The 27002-nt window shown below is 41.1% G+C and overlaps 2 protein-coding genes and 1 long non-coding RNA gene across 5 annotated transcripts in view; 1 reads left to right on the top strand and 2 right to left on the bottom strand.

Moving 5' to 3' along the window:
* LOC115141753 (lysyl oxidase homolog 2A-like) overlaps positions 1–10849 on the bottom strand; it is an 88632-nt gene extending 77783 nt beyond the window's left edge. The window contains exons 1-3 of the mRNA XM_029680927.2: positions 10585–10849; positions 8752–9081; positions 26–201 (exon numbers count right to left, since the gene is read on the bottom strand). Of these exons, the coding sequence (XP_029536787.2) occupies positions 26–201; positions 8752–9046 (471 nt within the window). The 5' untranslated portion in view covers positions 9047–9081; positions 10585–10849. The remainder of the gene's footprint in view (positions 1–25; positions 202–8751; positions 9082–10584) is intronic.
* Positions 10850–11472: 623 nt separating this feature from the next.
* LOC115141793 (uncharacterized) lies at positions 11473–16230 on the top strand. Its single transcript, XR_003865408.2, has 5 exons — positions 11473–12685; positions 12864–12976; positions 14496–14667; positions 15284–15406; positions 15769–16230. It is a non-coding gene; the product is annotated as an uncharacterized LOC115141793 (long non-coding RNA).
* A 2888-nt stretch (positions 16231–19118) lies between these two features.
* Positions 19119–27002, bottom strand: part of LOC115141739 (transforming acidic coiled-coil-containing protein 1-like) — a 38128-nt gene continuing 30244 nt past the window's right edge. For all 3 annotated transcript variants that reach the window (XM_029680914.2, XM_029680899.2, XM_029680907.2), the window contains one exon: positions 19119–22554. In XM_029680914.2, the coding sequence (XP_029536774.2) occupies positions 22486–22554 (69 nt within the window). In that variant the 3' untranslated portion in view covers positions 19119–22485. The remainder of the gene's footprint in view (positions 22555–27002) is intronic.

Here is a 27002-nt window from a genome sequence, read left to right as displayed (position 1 = left end):
ATGTGTGTTTATATTTTAGGCTTACCTCCACACTGTTGGTGAAGCTACTGATGAACTTGAAGCCGGGGATGCGTCTCTGGTTACACACCACTCCCACGTCCTCAGAGTGTTTGCAGTCGGACACTCCGAAGCCATTGGACTTACACTGAGCCAGTGTTCTCTCCTGCCCCGAACAGTGGACGTTATCCAGCCAGATCCGACCTTTGAACAATGGGGGATGGAGACACCTCTAATGACCACACATCTAATGAACCCTCCCCAACGCCCTATATCAATTTTAAGCTTCAACAGACAACACCTTTGGGTATAACACTTTGGGCCAGTCTCATTGTGGACTAAAACATACTTTCAATATACTGTATTTTCTCCAGTGAAAATCCAGGACTAGGCATAATCTAGACTGAATAATGGCGCACGAAGGGCATGGCTGCCGTTTTACAGGCTCCTAACCAACTGAGCTATTTTGTGTGTTTTTTCGCATTGCTTGTAACTTATTTTGTACATAATGTTTCTGCTACCGTCTCTTATAACAGAAAAGAGCTTCAGGATATCAGAACAGCGATTACTCACCTCGAACTGGACAAAGATTTTTTCTTTAATGAGTCCGACGCAAAAGATTTACTGCTTCTCCGAGACCACGCCCAAATCCCCACCATTCGCGTGAAGAAAAGACGGAAATACAGGGGGTGGAGATCGGGGTGCCTTGTGAGAATTAATCCGCGAGTGGGTAACCCGCCTCTACCATCCATTCTATTGGCCAATGTGCAATCACTGGAAAATTAACTGAACAATCTTCACTCGAGACTATCTTACCAACATGACAGTAAAAACAGTAATATCTTATGTTTCACCGAGTCGATACGGATAAGATTCAGTTGGCTGGGTTTTCCTTGCATCGGCAGGACAGAACAGCTATGTCTGGTAAGACGAGGGGTGGTGTGTCTATTTGTCAATAACAGCTGGCGCTGTTAATTTTTTATTTAACTAGGCCATTCGGTTAAGAAAAATATATCATTTTCAATGACAGCCTTGTTCAGGAGTAGAATGACAGATGTTTCATTTTATCCTTATCAGCTTGGGGACTTGATGTTACAACCTTTTGGTTACTACTACAACACTCTAACCACTAGGCTACCTGCCGTTAATGGGGTCTTGAGGTATCGGTCGCCTGAGGTAGAGTACATCATGACTGAGTGGGGAACTGAGTGGCGCAGCGGTTTAAGGCACTGCATTGCAGTGCTATAGGTGTAACTATAGACTCGGGTTTGATCCCAGGCTGTATCACAACCGTCCGTGATCGGGAGTCACATAGAACAGCGCACAATTGGCCCCGCATCATCTGGGCTTGGCCAGGGTGGGCTGTCATTGTAAATACAATTTGTTCTTAACTGACTTGCCTAGTTAAATAAAGGTTAAAACATTTTTAAGATAAACTGCAGACCACACTATCTACCAAGAGAGTTTTCATCTATATTTTTCGAAGCCGTCTATTTACCACCACAAACCGATGCTGGCACTAAGACCGCACTCAACGAGCTGTATAAGGCCATAAGCAAACAAGAAAATTATCATCCAGAAGTGGCGCTTCTTGTGGCCGAGGACTTTAATGCAGGCAAACTTAAATTAGTTTTACCAGCATGTCACATATGCACCAGAGGGAAAAAACTCTACACCACCTTTACTCCACACACAGAGACACTTAGAAAGCTCTTCCTCGCCCTCCATTTGGCAAATCTGACCACAATTCTATCCTGCTGATTCATGCTTACAAGCTAAACTAAAGCAGGAAGTACCAGTGACTCGCTCAATACAGAAGTGGTCAGATGACGCGGATGCCACGCTACACAGACTAGCACAGACTGGAATATGTTCCGGGATTCATCCAATGGCATTGAGGAGTATACCACCTCAGTCACCAGCTTCATAAATAAGTGCGTCAATGAAATCGTCCCCACAGTGAAGGTACATACATATCCCAAACAGAAGCCATGGATTACAGGCAACATCTGCACCAAGCTAAAGGTTAGAGCTGGGAGTACAGGAGGAGCGGGACAGTAATCCGGATGCTTATAAGAAATCTGGCTATGCCCTCAGATGACCCAACAAACAGGCAAAGCGTCAATACAGGACAAAGTTTCAATCCTACTACACCGGCTCTGACGCACGTCGGATGTGGCAGGGCTTGCAAACTATTACAGAATACAAAGGGAACCCCAGCCGCAAGCTGCCCAGTGACGGGAGCCAACCAGACGAGCTAAATGCCTTTTATGCTCACTTCGAGGGAAGAAACAGTGAAGCATGCACGAGAGCCTGTGTGATCACACTCTACGTAGCCGATGTGAGCAAGACCTTTAAACAGGTCAACATTCACAAGGAGGCAGGGCCAGACGGATTACAAGGACATGTACTCAGAGAATGCGTGGACCATTTTCATCCTCTCCTTGATCAAGTCTGTAACACCTACATGTTTCAAGCAGACCACCATAGTCCCTGTTCCTAAGAAAGCGAAGGTAACCTGCCTAAATTACTACCGCCCCGTAGCACTCACCATCCTCCCGGAAACCCTAAACCCACTCCAATTTGCATAACACCCTAAAATATCCACAGATGACGCAATCTCAATCGCACTCCATACTGTCCTTTCCCACCTGGGCAAAAGGAACACCTATGTGAGAATGCTGTTCATTGACTACAGCTCAGCGTTCAACACCACAGTGCCCACAAAGCTCACCACTAAGCTAAGGACCATGGGACTAAACACCTCCCTCTGCAACTGGATCCTGGACTTCCCGTCAGGACACCCCCAGGTTGTGAGGGTAGGAAACAACACATCTGCCACACTGATCCTCAACACGGGGACCCCTCAGGGGTGCGTGCTTATTCCCCTCCTGTACTACTTGTTCACCCATGACTGCATGGCCAAGCATGACTCGAAAACCATCATTAAAACATCTCGAAGCTAGGGGGCACTATTTTTATGTTTGGAAAAATAACGTTCCCAAAGTAAACGGCCTATTCCTCAGGACCAGATGCTAGAATATATATATATTATGATAGAAAACACTCTAAAGTTTCCAAAACGGTCAAAATGTTGTCTGTGAGTTAAACAGAACTGATATTGCAGGCTAAAACCTGAGGAAAATCCAATCCTGAAGTGACCCTGTTTTTGAAATCTCTCTGTTCTTTTGCATCCCTATTTCCAATTTAAAGGGATATCAACCAGATTCCCTAAGGTGTCAACAGTCTTTAGACATAGTTTCGGGCTTTTATTTTGAAAAATGAGCGTGAAGGATCACATTGCGTAAGTGGACAGGTGGGGGCTCTCAGAGTGAGTTGGTGCGCAATTGGTATTTTGGGTATAAAAATCATCTTTATGGAACAAAAGGAACATTTGCTGTGTAACTGGGAGTCTCGTGAGTGAAAACATCCGAAGATCATCAAAGGTAAACGGTTCATTTGATTGCTTTTCTGATTTTCGTGACCAAGCTTCCTGGTGCTAAGTGTACATAATGCTATGCTAGGCTATCGATAAACTATAAAACATCATTTCAAAATCTGTGACGACAGGGTGATTAACAAAAGGCTAAACTGTGTTTTCCTATATTGCACTTGTGATTTCATTAATATGAATATTTTCTAGTAATATTATTTGACTGTTGCGCAATGCTATTCAGCGTTGCTGATGACAATTATCCCGGATCCGGGAGGGGTGGTTCAAAGAGGATAATAAGGATCCGTCCCTTTTATTTCCATTTTTGCCTGAAATGACATACTCAAATCTAACTTCCTGTAGCAGGAGAAAGGCCATAATGTATTATTCCAGCCCAGGTGTGATATACATTTTGGCCACTAGATAGCAGCAGTGTATGTGCAACATTTTAGACTGATCCAATGAAGCATTGCATTTCTGCTCAAAATGTTGTATCAAGACTGTATAAATATGCCAAATTTGTTTCTTAATAGCTTTTTATGTTCAAAATTGTGCACTCTCCTCAAACAATAGCATGGTATTATTTCACTGTAATAGCTACTGTAAATTGGACAGTGCAGTTAGATTAACAAGAATTTAAGCTTTCTGACAATATCAGATATGTCTATGTCCTGGTAAAAAAAAATGTTACATACAACCTCATGCTAATCGCATTAGCCTACGTTAGCTCAACCGTCCCTAGGAAGGGACACTGATCCCAAAGAAGTTTTTAAATTAGCTGACAACACAACAGTGGTAGGCCTGATCACTGACAACGATGAGACAGTCTATAGGGAGGAGGTCAGAGACCTGGCAGTGTGGTGCCAGGACAACAACTTCTCCCTCAACGTGAACAAGACAAAGGAGATAATCATGGACTACAGGAAAAGGAGGGCTGAACACGACTCCATTCACATCGACGGGGCTGTAGTGGAGCTGGTCGACAGTTTCAAGTTCCTTGGTGTCCACATCACCAACAAACTATCATGGTCCAAACACACCAAGACAGTCGTGAAGAGGGCACAACAACTCCTTTTCTCCCACAGGAGACTGAAAAGATTTGGCATGGGTCCCCAGATCCTCAAAAAGATCTACAGCTGCACCATCGAGAGCATCCTGACCGGTTGCATCACCGCCTGGTATGGCAACTGCTCGGCAACCAACCGTAAGGTGCTACAGAGGGTAGTGCGTACGGCCCAGTACATCTCTGGGGCCAAGCTTCCTTCCATCCAGGACGGTGTGAGAGGAAGGCACAAAAAATTGTCAAAGACTCCAGTCACCAAAGTCATAGACTGTTCTCTCTGCTACCGCATGGCAAGCGGTACCAGAGTGCCAAGTCTAGGTCCAAAAGGCTCCTTAACAACTTCTACACCCAAGCCATAAGACTGCTGAACAATACATCAAGATTGGCCACCCTTAGCCTGGGTGGGGCAGTGGTGAAGGGCGCTGTACTGGAGTGCCTGCTGTGCCACCAGAGGCTCTGGGTTCGCGCCCAGGCTCTGTCGTAACTGGCCGCGACCGGGAGGTCCGTGGGGCGACGCACAACTGGCCTAATGTCGTCCGGGTTAGGGAGGGGTTTGCCGGTAGGGATATCCTTGTCTCATCGCGCACCAGCGACTCCTGTGGCGGGCCGGGCGCAGTGCGCGCTAACCAAGGTTGCCAGGTGCACGGTGTTTCCTCCGACACATTGGACATTGGTGCGGCTGGCTTCCGGGTTGGATGCGCGCTGTGTTAAGAAGGAGTGCGGCTTGGTTGGGTTGTGTATCGGAGGATGCATGACTTTCAACATTCGTCTCTCCCGAGCCCGTACGGAAGTTGCAGCGATGAGACAAGATAGTAGCTACTAAACAATTGGATACCACGAAATTGGGGAGAAAACGGGGTAAAAAAATAAATAAAATAAAAAAGATTGGCCTGACCCTGACTATTTACATTACCCCCCCTTTGATTTTACACTGCTGCTACTCAATGTTTATTATCTATACATAGTCACTACCTACAAATTACCTCGACTAACCTGTACCCCGCCCATTGACTCGTTATTATTATTTTATTGTGTTACTTTTTATAGAATTTTTTACTTGAGTTTTTTAGTAAATATTTTTGTTACTCTATTTCTTGACCTGCATTGTTGATTAAGGGCTTGTAAGTAAGCATTTCACAGTAAGGTTATATTCGCCACATGTGACAAATAACATTTCATTTGATTTGATTTGAATCTGGGTCCAGGACCTTAATAAAGTGGGCATGAGATTGCTCAAATCCATTTTTAAAGATTTTAAAATGCCCAGTGCAGTCAAAAATGTGATTTTCCTGTGTGTTATATATATTTCCACACTATTAGGTTGAAATAATACTGTGAAATTGTAAAAAATTATGATAATGCCGTTAAAGTGTAAGAGCTGTTTGAAAAGCCAGCCTGAAATTTTGTTAATAGCCCAATAATAAAGAGTTACAAACCTTCCAGCCAATAACAGCTAGTTATTGGTTCCCTACTTAGACCACTCCCAGACAGTCCACTCCCTACTTAGACCACTCCCAGACAGTCCAAGCAAAATTCTTGCTTGAGAAATTGCTCTTTGCCAAAAATATATTTGTGTTTCTTTTGACCATTTTATTTGAAAACAACCACAGTAAGCTCCTTACAGTTTTTCTCAATTGCTAAAACTTCTGAAACATTGCTCCATTTCCTGAAAACATTAAACACAAAACCTCATCTTCAAGCACTATTTACATAACCTCTGACTCCTCTTGCAAAATGAAACATTCGCCTCAAAATCAAACACTGCTCTCAAATCATAAATAAAGTGATCAAAATGATATACACTCTCAAGCAGTCAGTAAACAATTCCCCCGAAAAATAGAAAACACATTGTTCAAAACATACAATTCTCAGGGAGGAGTACATTTTTAATCTAAAAAAATATTCATATTTTTCCGTCATTGTCTTTTGATGAACGAAAACATGTTCTATCATAATCGCTCAAAATGGATCAGAAATTACTACTCTGCTTTGCTCTTTGCAATTTTGTTTTTTGTTCTTCCTCCTCCTTGTACCCCTTTGTCTGTGATACTCTAATTCTTGTTCTTTCTTGATATGAACCTGCAACCAGTCAAAATCGATTGAGCCGTCAGTACTGTTAATAAATGGAAAGCACAATGTTCAGGGCCATACAATTTGTCCATTGTACAGTATACAGCCTACAATGCACTGTACTACAGTATCCATTCTCAGACTTTCTCCTTCCCACCTTCAACAACCTGTTTGCTCTCTGAACTGGCTTATATTGATTGTGTCACATCATTTGAAACAGGTTAAATCAATGTTGAGTGGTTATGTTCAATCAATGACATATGTTCTCTATTTGTATTTGATTGTTGCCACTTGTGTTTACCAGTATGGATGACATGTGCATTAGAGTGCAGAAAGTGATTTAAGAATGAGAATGTGTTTAGAGTTTTGCTGAAAAGTCTAAGTGAGATCTGAAAATTGTGTTTTACCATGTGAAATGGTTTAAAATATTGACAACAGACTGCATAATTAGCTAAATGAGTCCAGGCAACTGAGAACTTTGTTCAGCCAATGGGCTTTAGTGTTTTAGCAATTGAGAAAAACTGTAATTGTTACCCCAAAATGATTTGATATTGAGATAAAAGCATCTGCGTTGGACCTTTAACTTATATCATGACAGTTCATGACAACTCACCTTTTCACTTAGGTTAGACTGACCAAATTTGACCATTTCATGCAAGATATGTGTTACAGAATTTAAGTTGCCATCACCTGTCAAAAAAATGTGTATGGCTCTTTAGACTAATCTAAATGGTCTAATCAATCACAACAGACCTTTACAACCACATTACATTGTTGGAATCCAATCCAACTACATGGTGGGGATCATCAGTCAGTCTGCTCTCCAACTATGTTTTCCAGAACAGTCTGAATCAGTGGTGTGGGATGAGGGAAACCAAACGCAGCACATTGATCATGGAAATACAGAATAGGCCTCAGGCCCTTTCTGTAATTAATCTATAACCCAGACACTGTAGAAGCTGAATATGAGCCACAACAATAAATGTTACTTCTTAGCTAATACTTACAACATGACTTCAGGGGCTGCAGGTACCCTAGTGGTTAGAGTGTTGGGCCAGTAACCGAAAGGTTGCTAGATCGAATCCCAAAGGTAAGGCTGTCATTCTGCCCCTGAACAAGGCAGTTAACCCACTGTTCCCAAGTAGCTGTCATTGTAAATAAGAATTTGTTCTTAACTGACTTGCCTAGTTAAATAAATCGTATCTATACATCCTTTCCTGTCAGGAAACACCCAGCAAATAACATTTTGATAACTCAGCATTTTGTGATTATAAATGTTACAAAAATAAATTGCTCTGGGGATGTTGGGCGGATATTCACACCTATTCCTATGTTACCTATACTGGCTATGACAAAAGCCTAGCTTTCCCAACTCTCCAGCCTACATAGTTCAAGATCAAGAAACCCTTTTGGCTGCACATGCAGTGAACATTATATAACTTCTATCTCAGCAGCTCAAAACAGAGTCATATGTTCCATGAAAATCCCATAACGAATGCAGCACGTTTCCCCTGTCTGGGACCGTAATCCCTCAAAAAACCACTGTTTTACCCATTGAAGTCTAGCTAGCTGATACACACCAATCAAACTTTGTGTGGGGAAAATGACTGGAAAATGGAAACACTAAGCCAGACACATAGACATAATCTCATCATCCCCCTTGTTTTGTAAGAATATCTCTGGTATTGTCATGTGTCTAATGACTTTCCCAACTCCATAAATCTGATTGAAGGTTGCAAATGGAACAGTATTGAGATGTATGGAGCTCTGGCTGCTCTCTATAAAAGCCAGATGAAAGATGTTATTAACCCAACCTCCCATCGTCAAAGACTCATGTGTTCCTATTGACACATATCTGCGTTAATCCTAATCATAGTCCCTGCAAAGAGGGACATACTATATCTCATCTTTCTAATTTACCTGGGTAATAGAAAAAGTCTCTCTGGAATACGTTACAAGAATGATGATCATTCTAATTCCAAATATTAGACCACTCCATGCTACAATATGCTAGACCCAATTATTGTTGCAGTCTGTCATTGATTCTCAAAGGAAACAAATATATATTTCCATATTTTTCACTGAACTATCCCGTTAATTAAGTCTTAATGGTCAAAGTGGATTTCCAATTACAACATGTTACTGAACTATCCCTTTAATTAAGCCCCTACTCTTCTGTGTTCCTTACCTTCTCCCTTGCCGTACTTGGAGGACGGGGACCAGGACACGGCCTCCACGTAGCCCAGCTCTCTGCACAATATGTTGGCCGCATGGATAGAGAAGTCGTCGTCGCACACCGTGCCCCACTCGCCATTGTAGTAGACCTCCACCCGGCCCTCGTAGTGCTTGCGTTTGTCCCCTGCCAGACGCAGCTGGATGATGGGGGTGCCAGGGGGAAGCTCGGTGTCCGACTGGGCCTGGCATGGTGCCCACACACAGAGTAGCATGGCTAGGCGACACAGGAGAGGGCACCAAGACGGCATGGTTCGGAAAGGGCAGGGAACTCACTGTATGTAAACTGGAGGAGGCAGACACGGCCCAGAATGACCAATGAATGACTGAAATAAGCAAGGTAATGTATTTAGGCACCTTGAAGACTGTATTGTGCTATGAGTTGCTGAAATGAATGGAATCATATTTGAATTCAAAGTTGAGTGTGAAGGGATATTCATGTATGAAAAGTTTTTATTTTATTTTTTTTTTACATGTTTTAACGATTGAGGAGCATCTGAACCGATTGAATATCTGATACCAACAGAAAACAAAAGCTTATTCAATGGACCAGCTACAGCTTGTGTGGTGAGTGGTTTGAGTCACAAGGTCAGCATGTTTGTTGCATTTCATCAGCCAGAAATAAGAGTCTTCTTATGTTTTGACATTATCCTCAGCCTCACGGGCTTCTCCAACAACGTAGACCTCACCACAATTCCAGGGTGGATTGAGGATTATGTATGGTGGTAACAAAACAGATTTATCTTGCGGAGAGCAAGGAGATATTTCAGTTTGAGAGAGAGAGAGAGAGAGAGAGAGAGCGAGATGATTGGATTGATGGATTGATGGATGGATAGATGGCTAGATGGATGGGAAGACGTCACCATCCAGCTCAAACATTTTAGACCCCAAAAACCGATTGCTCCCTAATTATTATGCTAATGTAACTGTGTTGCTTCACCATTTACTGAGAGAGGTTTGTGTTAAGGTCGTCAGCAGCGCAGATAGAGGTTTCTCCTGTTGCTCGGCTGAAGGAATGGCATGCCCCAGACAGGTACTCAACTTTGTAGGCCTAATGCGTTTCACATGTGGGCTCATGCTATGTTCTACATGCTCCTATCTTTTCATCTCTGGCTGGGCCAGAGCTCATACTACCCCTCAGGGCTGTGGAACCAGATAAAGGGAATTTTTGCTTTATCTCTTTTTTCAGCCAGGCCATGAAAGTGTCAACGGTGAGTGGTCTTTGAGGGGGAGAGGGGACAGCCCTGCACCTTGTAAGCCCCAGCCAGGGGCAACCATTCCTGTCAATGTCATGGTGATGACAACATTTAGGGGTGGGTGAAAAGTTCAAAATAATCCCCCTCATGAATATCATTATTTCCCCTTCATATTATATATAACCAGGACGTTTCTTATATCAACATTTCTGACTGGCTTTCAATCTTTCCCTGACCTAGAAAACTAAACTCCACTCCATGGTGAATCTGTGTGCAACTACAATGTGGCTCTGAATTCAGATTCAAAAACTGCAATCACTTCAGCAGCAGTAAAACAATGAGCTTGATTGCTTTATATATTGCAGCTAACTAGTTAACTATAAATATGAAATACACTAGCTACGGGAATAATGGAACATAATTTCCTTCAATTAGCATTCCTTTAAATCGAAGTTACTGCTATTCAGAACAACCATATAGCCTGATCAAACATCACGTTGACGATTATAATGCGCGTATAGGCTATTCACGATCGTTATTTAATGTAAATGTAAATATAATAACTATAACATGCATACAAAAGACCCACTTACTTGAAGAAAATCAGAAGACGCCCTCGCGCCAAAAGGAGCAGCGTTTCAATCGAATGTCTATGCTGCAGCAGTGATTTGAACACTTTATTGAGTATGTTTTCCAGAGTATGTTTTCCAGCCTCCCACCTCTCTACCTCAGCAGGTCGGCCTCAGTCCTATAACCACCTTCAATCCAGTGATTCCTCGAAACGTCCTCCTCCTCCCGTAATAGGCCTATCAATGGAAGCAGAGTCCTGCAGTCATGACGTCTTCGGGCATCCTTCCTTCCCGGTGTCCACAGGAGGATTACGAAAGCAGCTGAACTTGACTTGTTTTAGGGACTATTATGATACATTTTGCCTGTTGCTAGGGGAAGAAAACAACATTTCCACCAAAACAAATAGCCTAAATTATTTTTCAATAAAGGTTTGCTATATAGATCCCCTCAAATGTACATTAGATTGCACCAGCTGCAACCCAATACTAGAGACTAGCCTAAACTACCATCACAACCATTCTAATATTAGAAGACTCCAAACTCTTTCAACAACAAAACATTTCAAGAGGTGTGAACAAACTCCTGTGAAAAATAATATTTCAAAATGACAAGTGGATGTAACTCTATTCTAGGAAGACTGTAATGGAAGTTTTCAACATATTCAACGTCAATGTTAAGTAAAGGCAAAATGGTTGCGATAGATACCCCCTCACTCTGACCTGGTTGAGTTTCTACAGTATCTGACTCTAATTATTCTGACATGTAGTGAAACTAGGCATAAGTCCTATCTATGGTAGTCCTATCAATAGGCCTACCTTTAAATGCACCCTTCCTTGAGATAATCACTGACCTGGAAGTGAGAGGATAGGTTAAAAACATGTTTTTTAAATACTTTACACAAACATATTTTCCCAAGCAATGTCATTTGAGTCTGTCTGCACACTTCAAAGTTGGGTTAGGAGTTCAAAAGAGATGTCCAATATTATTGCACACCCAGAACATTCCCTGCCCTCATTTATTTCTGGTATTTTGGTCAGTTGTAGGTGGCCCCACTTAGAAGGTAAAGTGCATGCAATTTAAGGTGCACAAACAACTTTTCTCAAGCATCTTCAAGAATAGAAATGGAAAAACTTCAGTGAGTTGATCTGGAGATGTTCTAGTTATGATTCCAGGCCACAACAAGGTAAGGACCCAACTAATGATGAAAACATATTAAATGTATTGTCTGATTCTAGTAAAGTAACAAAGGAAGGAGAGATATCCGCATAATAAAGATAAGGACTTTATCTAGCGCAATTATTATCACAATCTCTACCTAGATAGAGCACAACCTACAAATAATATTATAGGCTACAGTAATTATTATAGTAAAGAAATACTATTAAAGGGTAAAACAGGTGCTTATGCAAACATGAACATTTGTTTCACTAGACTGTGACCACGTTTATTGATACAACATTGAGAAGGCAACAGTCTTTATTATCAGGCTCAGGCTAAGACACAGATGCAGATACAGGAGGCGGATAAAGTCAGATCTGGGAAGACTAGGAGAAACTAGAGCACAGGAAACACGGGAACACCCCGGTAGGACTTGACAGGACAAGACGAACTCGCAACAAACAGAAAACGCAGGTATAAATACACAGGGGATAATGAAGGGAGATGGGAGACACCTGGTGGGGGGTCAAGACAAGTACAAAGACAGGTGAAACAGATCAGGGTGTGACACTTTATCATTGACCTTGGATCCGAGATACGAATAATTGACAAACATGAGAAGAGAACAAGAAACACAGAAACTGCAACAAAAAAAAATACAAATTAGAAATGTAAATATAAATGTAATAGAAAAGGTATTCCATATTCCCAAATTATCCCAATCAAGATGTTTCCAGATGTTGATGATTTTATTGTGCTTCATTGTATTTTCCTTCAAATGTTGTGTTTTATGACCATCATAAGACCCTCTGTATTATTGTTTTAGTTGACTGTAACATACTGTATTCTGGATGTCTTTGGTTACAGGTTCAATAAGTGTCTCTGAGGAGAGAGAGAGAGAGAACAGGGGCACTGTCTCTAAAATGAATCTCTCTGGGAACATGAAACCAACACAAAAGCTAAAAGGTGTGTGGAAAGGGAGAGAGAAAGAGGGAAAGAAAGAAAGAGAAAGAGTGTGTGTGTTTCCGAGCGAGCGTGTGCGTGTGTTTTTGTACACTGTTTTGTACAGCCAAAATGTATGTGAGCTTGTACATTATCATTAGACAGCATGCATTACAGACTGAAGGTCTCTGTGGTGTTGAAGCCCAATGCAGCAGGAAACCAGACTCACCTGTTCCCAGCCGTGTCCATGAAGAGTGACCAGTCTATGGGACGACCAGACGTATTCAGAAAGGGAGACGGTTCTACTGAACAAAGGTATGAGTTCTGTATTTTATGTAAAATATGCCCATATGAAATTCATGAACGTGCAGGTTTGGGGAGTAACTGATTACATGTAATCTGATTACCAAAAAAAACAGCTAAAATGTTGTAATCAGATTACAGATACTTTTGAAAAACTAGATGATTACTTATTGGATTATTTTTAATATCAGAAAGGATGATTGCGGAAAAATACATTATGTCACTTTTCTGTATTCTTAATGTTATTCAATTCGGGATTGAAAAAAGTTGCAAGTTTAAATTTGAGTGAGTCTGACCACAAGTCTGAGACTACTATGTTGACACACCAAAAGCGTTTGATGGATCCTTTTTGTCTTCTTCTAAGAAAGTAATCCAAAAGTAATCAGATTGAGTTACTGAGTTTGGGTAATCCAAAAGTTCCATTACTGATTACAATTTTGGACAGGTACACTACCGTTCAAAGGTTTGGGGTCACTTAGAAATGCCCTTGTTTTGCTCAGTTGTGCACCGGGGCCTCCCACTCCTCTTTCTATTCTGGTTAGAGCTAGTTTGCGCTGTTCTGTGAAGGGAGTAGTACACAGGGTTGTACAAGATCTTCAGTTTCTTGGCAATTTCTGGCATGGAATAGCCTTTATTTCTCAGAACAAGAATAGACTGACGAGTTTCAGAAGAAAGTCCTTTGTTTCTGGACATTTTGAGCCTGTAATCGAACCCACAAATGCTGATGCTCCAGATACTCAACTAGTCTAAAGAAGGACAGCTTTATTGCTTCTTTAATCAGGGCAACAGTTTTCAGCTGTGCTAACATCATTGCAAAATGGTTTTCTAATGATCAATTAGCCTTTTAAAATTATAAACTTGGATTAGCTAACACAACGTGCCATTGGAACACAGAAGTGATGGTTGCTGATAATGGGCCTCTGTGCGCCTATGTAGATATTCCATAAAAAATCTGCAGTTTCCAGCTGCAATAATCATTTACAACATTAACAATGTCTACACTGTATTTCTGATCAATTTGATGTTATTTTAATGGACAAAAAGTTGCTCTTCTTTCAAAAACAAGGACCTTTCTAAGTGACCACAAACTTTTGAACGGTTGTGTAACTAGTAACTGTAACTGATTCAATTTAGAAAGTAACTTACCCAACCCTGTGTGCATGTGTGTGCGAGTATGTGTGTGTTTTTGTGTGTACAGCGTAGTCTACAGTTCAATAAATCAATCAATCAAATGTATTGATGAAGCCCTTCTCACATCAGCTGATGTCACAAAGTGCTGTACAGAAACCCAGCCTAAAACCCCAAACAGCAAGCAATTCAGGTGTAGAAGCACGTTGTATATGTACAGTTCCGTTGTATATGACATCATCAACATTAGACAGCATCAATTAAAGACTCAAGGTCTGTCTCTGTTGAGTTGAAGCCCAATCCAGCAGGAAAGACCAGATTCACCTTTTCCCAGCTGTGTGTCCATGAAGAGTAACTTGGTACACAAAATACTGAACATTTCCAATTTCTACTTTTTATTTAGACTGAATGGGTATAACCTTACAGAGAGTTGTTGTGCTTTTCTGGCCTCGACTCAGCTCAAACTCCTCACAAATGAGAGAGCTGAACCTGAGTGACAACAACCTGCAGGATTCAGGAGTAAAGCTGCTCTCTGCTGGACTGGAGAGTCTACACTGTAAATTGGAGACACTAAGGTCAGTATTCATGTATTTTTTAAACAAATGAGTATAGTTCAACGTGTTTATATAGGCCAATACAAACCTAATATATTTGGTCATGAGAATTGAGCTTCACTGCTCCAAATCTACATAATGATAGAAAAATCCAACCTAAAAAAGAATCAGCATCCTTGTCATGGTTGTTATAGGAAGAGGTGTATGAACTCAAATCAATGTACAATAAACCACTCATTTGCTTTTGTAAATGTTCATTGTGATTGTTCAGCTGACACAAAAAAAAGATAGCTGCCACACTCCCTCTCGAGATTTTAGCACTATGTGTATAAAATAATGTAGTGTTACTGCTGTTACTGTTTAGTATCTATCCTGTTGCCTAGTCACTTTATCCCTACCTATATGTACATAGGTACCTAAATTACTTTGTACCCCTGCACATTGACTCGGTACTGGCACCCCCTGTATAAAGCCAAGTTATCGTTACTCATTGTGTATTTATTCATTGTGTCATTATTTGTATATTTTTCAAATATTTCTCTTTTTTTCTCTGCATTGTTGTGAAGGGCCTGTAAGGAAGCATTTCACTGTTAGTCTAATTTGATTTGATATGCTACATGTACAAATCTGGTCACAGAGGAAGGCTGTGACCAAATCCCTCCCATCTGAGAGAACTGGACCTGAGCTACAACCACCCAGGATACTCATGATTAAAGCTGATCTCTGCAGGACTGGAGGATGGAAAACTGGAAAAACTCAAGTATGTTGAGGGTTTGTGTCAATCTGTTTTCATGCTACACACAGGTAGACCGCGTGTGTGTGTGTGTGTGTGTGTGTGTGTGTGTGTGTGTGTGTGTGTGTGTGTGTGTGTGTGTGTGTGTGTGTGTGTGTGTGTGTGTGTGTGTGTGTGTGTGTGTGTGTGTGTGTGTAGGCAACTGTGGGAAGCACAACTCATAATAATGTCTGGAATGGAGCGAAAGGAATGGCATCAAACCATGTGTTAGATGGATTTGATGCCATTCCACCTATTCCGATCCAGCCATTACCATGAGCCCGTCTTCCCCAATTAAGGTGCCACCAACCTTGTGTGTGTGTGTGAGACTATCATTTGTTTTTATACAGGACAATGACCCAACACACCTCCAGGTTGTGTAAGGGCTATTACACCAAAAAGGACAGTGATGGAGAGCTGCATCAGATGACCTGGCCTCCACAATCGCCCGACAACCCAATTGAGATTCTTTGGGATGAGCTGGACCGCAGAGTGAAGGAAAAGCAGCCAACAAATGCACAACATATCTGATAACTCCTTCAAAACTGTTGGAAAAGCATTCCAGGTGAAGCTGGTTGAGTTAATGCCAAGAATGTGCTGTCATCAAGGAAAAGGGTGGCTGCTTTGAAGAATCTAAAATATATAATATATTTTGATATGTTTAACACTTTTTTGGTTACTACATGATTCCATATGTGTTATTTCATAGTTTTGATGTCTTCACTATTATTCTACAATGCAGGAAATAGTCCAAATAAAGAAAAACCCTTGAATGAGTAGGTTTGTCCAAAACTTTGACTGATACTGCATATATAACAATATTTTGTTTTAAATAATCATTTCATACTTCAATGGCATTTTGATGGACGATTCTGAACGTGTTATGACACTGTTGAAGTTGACTATCACTGAGTGTTATTGAAGCAAGACCCAGAAATTATTTGGCATTGAGATAAAAATGGCTCCATTGGACCTTTAAGCTTAAGGCACAATGTCTGCTGTGCAGTGCGCTACATAGTTCACAGTAGAACATTAATCATGATAACCTTTATTCAGGGTATGCCTTCTACACACAATATACAGTATATCAGAAACTATAATAAATCACTTTTCTGTTACTCTGTCCTCTACAAATACTGCCATTAAAATAAAATTATATTATTTTCATACAATATAAAATGTACACATTAAGGCAGCTTTAGACATTTAAAAGCAGCTTTAAACAGCCTTTGATTTGGCAAAAGAATAACATTTGGCAGTGGATTGTACTGTACTGATGATGATGATGATGATGATCCATGAAATAGATACGATAAGGCAAAGACTCTCAAACGATGACCCAGGTAAGACCTCATCTGGGCTTCTCCAACTTCCATGTCCACATACTATATAGGTCCTTGTAGTCCTAAAGCACATATGTCAGAGTCAAGGCCCGCGGGCCACATCCGGCCCGCAAGAAGGTTTTTTACGGCCCCTGGGATGATCTTGATTTATTATTAGAACCGGCCCGCAGCAAGCCGGCAGCCCGCAGATCTTTTACACGCACCAATACTACATTTCCCACAATGCAAAGGTGACGCACCGAGCAGTAGGCTGCTTCATTTCAATATTTATTGGCACAGCAGTCGTCAGCATCACAGTAAAATTAACTTTCAGATACCCATCAAAAATGGCAAAACGGAAGGTGGATACTGAGAACCGGGGGTTTCAAACAAGGTGGGAGTCGGAGTATATGTTCACGAAGGTAGCTGGAAAACCTGTGTGTCTTCTGTGTGGAGAAAGTGTGGCGGTACTGAAAGAGTATAATCTGAGACGACATTATGAAACGAAACACGCGGACAAAAACAAGAATATGGACATGGAACAAAGGCTACAAAAGGCAGAGGAATTAAAACGAGGCCTCAAATCTCGACAGGCTCTGTTCAAAAAAGCCAAATCACAAGGCCAGGCTGCTGTCAAGGCCAGTTTTATTTTGGCAGAAGAGATCGCTAAATCAGCCCGGCCATTTACGGAGGGGATTTCATCAAAACTGCATGATTAAAGTTTGTGACGAAGTTTGCCCAGAAAAAGGCAACTCTTTTTAAATGTGAGTCTGAGCAGAAACACCATTGCCGAGAGAGTAGACCAGTTGTCCATCAATCTAAAAGAGCAGCTTGTGAAAAAGGGAAAAGATTTTATTGCATATTCCTTGGCTGTGGATGAGAGCACCGACATTTCTGACATTGCCCAGTTGTCAATTTTCATCCGCGGAGTGGACTCCAACCTAAGCGTGACAGAGGAGTTTTTGGCTTTACGTCCTATGCATGGCACAACTACGGGGCATGATTTGTATGAAGAGGTGTCAAGATGTGTAAATGAGATGGAGCTGCCTTGGGAAAAACTCGTGGGTTTGACAACCGACGGAGCACCTGCGATGTGTGGACACAGGAGCGGACTGGTGGCGAAGATACGGGAAAAGATGCAAGAGGAAAACGCGACAGGTGAGCTGACAGCTTATCATTGTATCATACACCAGGAAGCGTTGTGTGGTAAAGCCTTGAAAATGGAGCATGTAATGAGCATCATCACGCGCACAGTTAACTTTATCAGAGCCAAAGGTTTGAATCACCGCCAGTTCAAGGCATTTCTGACGGAGTTAGAAACGGAGCATGGTGATTTGCCTTATCACACAGAGGTGCGATGGCTAAGCCAGGGAAAGGTGCTTCAAAGATGTTTCGAGCTTCGTGAGGAGATTTGTCTGTTCTTGGACAGCAAAGGGAAAGACACAACACAACTCCGAGACGAAATGTTTCTGTGTGAAATGGCTTTTCTGTGTGACATTACGAGTCATCTGAATGCAATAAACTTGCAGCTGCAGGGTCGGGATCGTGTCATCTCTGATATGTACAGTACAGTGAAGGCATTTAAAACCAAACTGACTCTGTGGGAGACGCAGATGCGGAAAGAAAATTTGAGCCACTTTCCCAGCTGCCAGACCATGAAAGAGAAGCTCTCTACCAGTGCGTTCCGAGCACACAGTTGGCTGATAAAATAGGTATGCTTGCCGCTGAAGATTTGCTGACTTTGAAGCACAAAAAAGCAGGTTGGAACTGCTCGGTAACCCATTTGCTGTTGACGTGGAAAGCTCACCACCAAACCTCCAAATGGAGTTGATTGACCTCCAATGCAATGATGCACTGAGGGCAAAATATGCGGCAGTGGGTGCTGCGGAGTTCGCCCGTTCCTCCCGGCACAATGCCCCAGCTGCGCATCCAGGCTGCTCAAACGTTGTCTATGTTTGGCAGCACATACCTGTGTGAACAACTGTTTTCTTTGATGAACCTGAACAAAACATCACACAGAAGTCGACTTACTGCTGAACACCTCCACTCAATTCTGAGGATTTCTTCAGCTCAGAGCCTTACCCGAACATTGATGAACTTGTGGAAAAGATGGGACACCACCAAGTATCACCCTCAACCTCAAACAAGTGAACATTACTGTGCAATCACATATTTAGAGTTTTTACTCAGTTCAAGTTTAAAAGTTAAAATGTAATATTTGTTTTCACTGCATGTTACTTCTCCTTAAACAAAGTGTTGTTTTTGATTAATAGATTTTTGCACTTTATTTTTTTGTATTTCAATCCAATTATATTTTAAAAATATTTCAGTTGAGTGGATGATAGAAAATTGCTATTATTGTTTTTTCTTTGAAGTAAATTTAGCCCACTTTTGCTAAAATAGAAAATATAGTCTACTGATGGTGCCTTGAATACCGGTTTCTTTCATTTAATGTTCATGTTATGGGGATATTTATATAAAGGAAATTTGTCTTTTGTGTCTGTTGAAAATTAAAGATTACTGACAGAGCCATAAGAAAATATTGCTTTATTTATCTGATCATATTGTAATATATTTGTTAGGTTTTCAGTAGGTTCAATTAGGTTCACTAGACTATATGCGTCATTTAAAAATTTTTCAATGAACATTCGAACAGTCCGGCCCTCGTCTTGTAGCTGATTTTTTTATTTGGCCCTCCGTCCATTTGACTTTGACACCCCTGTCCTAAAGGGTCGTTTGGAACTGGCCCTATATATTGTTATAACATTAGGCAAACAGTTGTTATGCTGAGCAACCAGTTAGCTTTTTGATAGCTCTGAGAACATATATCTAAACAAGCATCCACACCTGCATTGAAACAATTTACAGATCCATCATAATCTCTAATAATAACTGGTATTGAGCCTGGAACACTATCACAGTGATAGGTTTTGAGGGGGAACATTTGGCAACCCAAGTATTATGGTGATGATGGAAAACATTTGTCTTGTTTTCCCAAGGCCTAGAGAGAAACGTAACTGTGGCTGCGCTGCAGAGAGCCAATCAATGTCATCACAGCTCCCTACGCTGTGTCTAGCTAAAATAAAGAAGAAAAAACAACATGGCAGTTTCAACCCATTCTTAAAGAGAGTGAAACTAAAATGATAACAGAGTATGTCATTACTCCACTGATAGATTTGTTAAGCTGTTTGTGTAATACTATGTGCTATGATGAGGTCAGAGAATAGTGCTCTTTAGTTATAGGCTACATGGGCTAAGTGGTAAAACACAAGGAAAATTGATTGAAAAAAAAAAAAAAACGTGATTTATACTAGCATACCCCTAAAAGCATTGCCCTACCTAAATAATGGGAGCAAACAAACATACAAAACAACAGAAGATCAAACGAGATGAGACAGAAATGTAATATAATCAACAACAACAAACTAGAATAGCAGCAGGATGATTGTGTAAAGTGTAAACCTGTTGAACACAAGTAAATACAGTTGGTGGATCTCTTTTTGTATCAAAAGAATTTCCCTCACACCCTATCTGGAACACATGTCTCTGTCTATTCGGACAACACTGATAATCCATGATGGGGCACACACTTTACAAACACACCATGCACACAGTATGCAACACAACAGGTTACTAGCTACTAGTTCCTTCACGTAGTTTCACGTAAAATAAGTAGAAATCAACAGAAAGGTCCATACCTTAACTTGACCTTCATTTACCAAATGTATCCAAAAGTTAAGATTTGGCCCTACATGTGCATCAAAGTTGCACATTGAACATGACAAATTGCCACTTAATTGGTTATAATAAAAGATTAACAGCGAAACAGCAATGAGTGTATATATATATACAGGTATACAGTATATATATATATATATATACAGTGGGGAAAAAAAGTATTTAGTCAGCCACCAATTGTGCACGTTCTCCCACTTGAAAAGATGAGAAAGGCCTGTAATTTTCATCATAGGTACACTTCAACTATGACAGACAAAATGAAAAATATAATCCAGAAAATCACATTGTAGGATTTTTAATGAATTTATTTGCAAATTATGGTGGAAAATAAGTATTTGGTCAATAACAAAAGTTTATCTCAATACTTTGTTATATACCCTTTGTTGGCAATGACAGAGGTCAAACGTTTTCTGTAAGTCTTCACAAGGTTTTCACACACTGTTGCTGGTATTTTGGCCCATACCTCCATGCAGATCTCCTCTAGAGCAGTGATGTTTTGGGGCTGTTGCTGGGCAACACGGACTTTCAACTCCCTCCAAAGATTTTCTATGGGGTTGAGATCTGGAGAGTGGCTAGGCCACTCCAGGACCTTGAAATGCTTCTTACGAAGCCACTCCTTCGTTGCCTGGGCGGTGTGTTTGGGATCATTGTCATGCTGAAAGACCCAGCCACGTTTCATCTTCAATGCCCTTGCTGATGGAAGGAGGTTTTCACTCAAAATCTCACGATACATGGCCCCATTCATTATTTCCTTTACACGGATCAGTCGTCCTGGTCCCTTTGCAGAAAAAAGCCCCAAAGCATGTTTCCACCCCCATGCTTCACAGTAGGTATGGTGTTCTTTGGATGCAACTCAGCATTCTTTGTCCTCCAAACACGACAAGTTGAGTTTTTACCAAAAAGTTATAGTTTGGTTTCATCTAACCATATGACATTCTCACAATCTTCTTCTGGATCATCCAAATGCTCTCTAGCAAACTTCAGACGGGCCTGGACATGTACTGGCTTAAGCAGGGGGACACGTCTGGCACTGCAGGATTTGAGTCCCTGGCGGCGTAGTGTGTTACTGATGGTAGGCTTTGTTACTTTGGTCCCAGCTCTCTGCAGGTCCATTCACTAGGTGTTCCCCCTGTGGTTCTGGGATTTTTGCTCACCGTTCTTGTGATCATTTTGACCCCACGGGGTGAGATCTTGTGTGGAGCCCCAGATCGAGGGAGATTATCAGTGGTCTTGTATGTCTTCCATTTCCTAATAATTGCTCCCACAGTTGATTTCTTCAAACCAAGCAGCTTACCTATTGTAGATTCAGTCTTCCCAGCCTGGTGCAGGTCTACAATTTTGTTTCTGGTGTCCTTTGACAGCTCTTTGGTCTTGGCCATAGTGGAGTTTGGAGTGTGATTGTTTGAGGTTGTGGACAGGTGTCTTTTATACTGATAACAAGTTCAAGGTGCCATTAATACAGGTAACGAGTGGAGGACTCTTCTTAAAGAAGAAGTTAAACATGCCAGAAATATTGCTTGTTTGTAGGTGACCAAATACTTATTTTCCACCATAATTTGCAAATAAATGCATTAAAATTCCTACAATATAATTTTCTGGATTTTTTTTCTTCTCATTTTGTCTGTCATAGTTGAAGTGTACCTATGATGAAAATTACAGGCCTCTCATCTTTTTAAGTGGGAGAACTTGCACAATTGGTGGCTGACTAAATACTTTTTTGCCCCAATATATATATATATACCTGTATAATATATATATACGCTCATTGCTGTTTCGCTGTTAATTTGTTCCAATCTGAAACAATAGGGGTGACTACTGTAGTCACTCGCTATGTGTTTGAGTAATAAAAGCAGAGATGGGTTCAGATTGTATAGAAGTGTGTACAGTAATTTACCAGCTAGCTGCAGTGGGGATGGTTAGGCCTTGGCTGCAATGGAAAGGCAGAGAGGGGAGAAGTTGGTGGAACAGTTCATCCAACAACTCCAACGTTTATGATTTCAGGTCTGATCAGTCTGATGTCCCGAGCTTCGCTATTAGTTCGTCACAGATCTTTGTGAGCTCCTCGATTTCTTGATTCTGGGTAGAACAGAGAGATCAATCAAGGTACAAATGTGCAATTCTGCATTGAAACCCTAGATAACTAATTAGATGGCTTAGTTATTATTTTACTATCAGTGATTCTTACCTTCTGATAGAGGGGTTCTCTTGTCATTGGAAGCCACCGATAAGTAACACAATTATTGTATCCAGTTATGTATCTAGTCTTTTACTATAAATTATTTTTACAGTAGGGTTGAAATGTGGGAACTCGGATTTACTGAAATTTACCGAAATGCACAAAACCCCTTCCTTTTCACGGGATAAATAACTGCGAGAAACCGGTAAATTATAATAAATGATTTATATGAACAGCATGACGTGGAATGTAACTGTTAAATTATATCAATGTCTAAATCTGGATTCTCTATGGCCTCTGTAGTCACTGCATGATGAATCATAAAAACTCAGGCTTGGGATCGACAGCCCATCTCAGTTTGTAGAACTGTCATCTCATCATGATAACTTGTTTTATTGTGACAGGTAGACCTACATTTGATGCAGCATAGCATATGCTACAGTAATATAAATACCGAATGCGCATCTAATTTACACATCTCCATCTGGCTTTCGGGGATCAACTTAATTTTTAATTGTAAAGATGTTTTAGTGTTTTATTGCAGCTGCAAGGTTTTAAAACACTCCTATATCAGTGGATGAGCAAGCACTCTCTCGCAGATTGTCTCTCTCTCCATCAATTCTGAAAGTATTCAGACCCCCTTGACTTTTTCCACATTTTGTTACGTTATAGATTTATTCTAAAATTTATTAAATACAAATTGTCCTTATCAATCTACACACAATAACCCATAATGACAAAGGGAAAACAGATTTTTAGACATGTTAGCAAATTTATGAGAAAAAAATATATATATATATAGAGGTCGACCGATTATGATTTTTTTTAATGCCGATACCGATACCGATTATTGGCGAACCAAAAAAGACGATACAGTTTTGTATTTTATTTGTAATAATGACAATTACAACAACAATACTGAATGAACACTTATTTTAACTTAATATTATAAATAAAATCAATTTAGCCTCAAGTAAATAATGAAACATGTTCAATTTGGTTTAAATAATTCAAAAACAAAGTGTTGGAGAAGAAAGTAAAAGTGCAATATGTGCTATGTAAGAAAGCTAACGTTTCAGTTCCTTGCTCAGAATTTTTTCAATATTAGTAGTCTTCAATATTCCCAGGTAAGAAGTTTTAGGTTGTAGTTATTATAGGAATTATAGGACTATTTCCCTCTATACCATTTGTATTTCATTAACCTTTGACTATTGGATGTTCGTATAGGCACTTTAGTATTGCCAGTGTAACAGTATAGCTTCCGTCCCTCTAGTTAGCGCGCGCTAACTAGCTAGCCATTTCACTTCGGTTACACCGGCCTCATCTCGGGAGTTGATAGGCTTGAAGTCATAAACAGCGCAATGCTTGAGCACAACGAAGAGCTGCTGGCAAAACGTACGAAAGTGCTGTTTGAAATGAATGTTTACGAGCCGGCATCTGCCTACCACCGCTCAGTCAGATACTTAGATACTTGTATGCTCAGTCAGATTATATGCAACCAAGGACACGCATGATAATATCTAGTAATATCATGTGTAGTTAACTAGTGATTATGATTGATTGTTTTTTATAAGATAAGTTTTATGTTAGCTAGCAATTTACCTTGGCTTACTGCATTCGCATAACAGGCTCCTTATGGAGTGCAACGAGAGAGAGGCAGGTTGTTATTGCGTTGGACTAGTTAACTGTAAGGTTGCAAGATTGGATCCCCGAGCTGACAAGGTGAAAATCTGTCGTTCTGCCCCTGAACAAGGCAGTTTTAACCAACCGTTCCTAGGCCGTCATTGAAAATAAGAATGTGTTCTTAACTGACTTGCCTAGTAAAATAAAGGTATATAAAAAATCAATAAAAAATAAATATATATATATATATTTTTTAATCTGCGCCCCAAAATACCGAAACTTGAAATCGGCCCTAATTAATCGGCCATTTCGATTAATCGGTCAACCTCTAATATATATATATATATATTGTTACGTTACAGACTTATTCTAAAATTGTTATTTATTTACATAAGTATTCAGACCCTTTGCTATGAGACTCGAAATTGAGCTCAGGTGCATCCTGTTTCCATTGATCATCCTTGAGATGTTTCTACAACTTGATTGGAGGCTACCTGTAGTAAATTAAATTGATTGGACATGATTTGGAAAGGCACACACCTGTCTATATAAGGTCCCACAGTTGACAGTGCATGTCTGAGCAAAAACCAAGCCTAGAGGTCAAAGGAATTGTCCGTAGACAATCACGGACTACAAAGGGAAAACCAGCCACATCGCGGACACCGACGTCTTGCATCCAGACAAGCTAAACACCTTCTTCGCCTGCTTTGAGGATAACACAGAGCCACCGACGAGGCCCGCTACAAAGGACTTGGGCTCTCCTTCTCCCTGGCCGACGTGAGTAAGACATTTAAGCGTGTTAACCCTCGCAAGGCTGCCGGCCCAGACAGCATCCCTAGACGCATCCTCAGAGCATGTGCAGACCAGCTGGCTGGAGTGTTTACGGACATATTCAATCTCTCCCTATCCCAGTCTGTTATCCCCACATGCTTCAAGATGTCCACCATTGTTCCTGTATCCAAGAAAGCAAAGGTAACTGAACTAAATGACTATCGCCCCGTAGCACTCACTTCCATCATCATGAAGTGCTTTGCATATCACCTCTACCTTACCTGTCACCCTAGACCCACTTCAGTTTGCTTACCGCCCCAACAGATCCACAGACGATACATTCGCCATCGCACTGCACACTGCATCTGGACAAGAGGAATACCTATGTAAGAATGCTGTTCATTGACTATAGCTCAGCGTTCAACACCATAGTACCCTCCAAGCTCATCAATAAGCTTGAGGCCCTGGGTCTGAACCCCGCCCTGTGCAACTGGGTCCTGGACTTCCTGACGGGCCGCCCCCAGGTGGTGAAGGTAGGAAACAACACCTCTACTTTGCTGATCCTCAACACTCGGGTCCCACAAGGATGTGTGCTCACAGCCCCCTCAATCATCAAGTTTGCAGTCAACACAACAGTAGTAGGCCTGATTACCAACAATGACGACAGCCTACAGGAAGGAGGTGAGGGCCCTGGGAGTGTGGTGCCAGGAAAATAACCTCTCACCCAACGTCAACAAAACAAAGGAGATGATCATGGACTTTAGGAAACAGCAGAGGGAGCACCCCCCTATCCACATTGAAGGGACCGCAGTGGAGAAGGTGGAAAGCTTCAAGTTCCTCAGCGTACACATCACGGGCAAGCTGAAATGATCCACCCACACAGACAGTGTGGTGAAGAAGGTGCAACAGCACCTCTTCAACCTCAGAAGGCTGAAGAAATTTGTCTTGGCACCTAAAACCCTCACAAACTTTTAGAGACGCACATTTGAGAGCATGTATCACTGCGGGCTGTATCACCGCCTGGTACGGCAACTGCCTCGCTTGCAATCGCAAAGCTCTCCAGAGGGTGGTGCGGTCTGTCCAACGCATCATCGGGGGCAAAGTACCTGCCCTCCAGGACACCTACAGCACCCGATGTCACAGAAAGGCCAAAAGGATCATCAAGGACAACTACCACCCGAGCCACTGTCTGTTCACCCCGCTATCATCCAGAAGGCGAGGTCAGTACAGGTGCATCAAAGCTGGGACCGAGAGACTGATAAACAGCTTCTATCTCGAGGCCATCAGACTTCTAAATAGTAATCACTAGCACATTAGAGGCTGCTGCCCTATACATAGAATTGAAATCACTGGCACCTTTAATAATTGGAACACTATTCACTTTAATAATGTTTATATATTTTGCGTTACTCATCTCATGTATATACTGTATCTTAGTCTATGCTGCTCTGACATTGCTCTTCCAAATATTTATACATTCTTAATTCCATTCCTTTACTTTAGATTGTGTTTTAGATATTACTGCACTGTTGGAGCTAGAAACACAAGCATTTCGCTACACCTGCCATAACATCTGTTAAAACACTGTATGTGACAAACAAAACAAGACTCTTCCTCGAGCTGGCAGCCAGTAGCTTGTAGCGTCATACCCAAGAACACTCGAGGCTGTAATCTCTGCCAAAGGTGCTTCAACAAAGTACTGAGTAAAGGATCTGAATACTTATGTAAATGTGATATTTCAGTTTTTATTTGACTAAATTTGCTAAAATGTCTAAACCTATTTTTGTTTTGTCATAATGGGGTATTGTATGTAGATTGATGAAGGGGGGGGGTATTGAATCAATTTTTGAATAAGGCTGTAACATAACACTGTGGAAAAAGTCAAGGGGTCTGAATACTTTCCGAATGCACTGTATAAGCCTATATATAGATGTCCTAGTCTACATTTTTCAGG

The sequence above is a fragment of the Oncorhynchus nerka genome, linkage group LG2 (assembly GCF_034236695.1).
Source record: "Oncorhynchus nerka isolate Pitt River linkage group LG2, Oner_Uvic_2.0, whole genome shotgun sequence".
Taxonomy (NCBI): domain Eukaryota; kingdom Metazoa; phylum Chordata; class Actinopteri; order Salmoniformes; family Salmonidae; genus Oncorhynchus; species Oncorhynchus nerka.
This window is presented reverse-complemented; position numbering and strand designations above follow the sequence as displayed.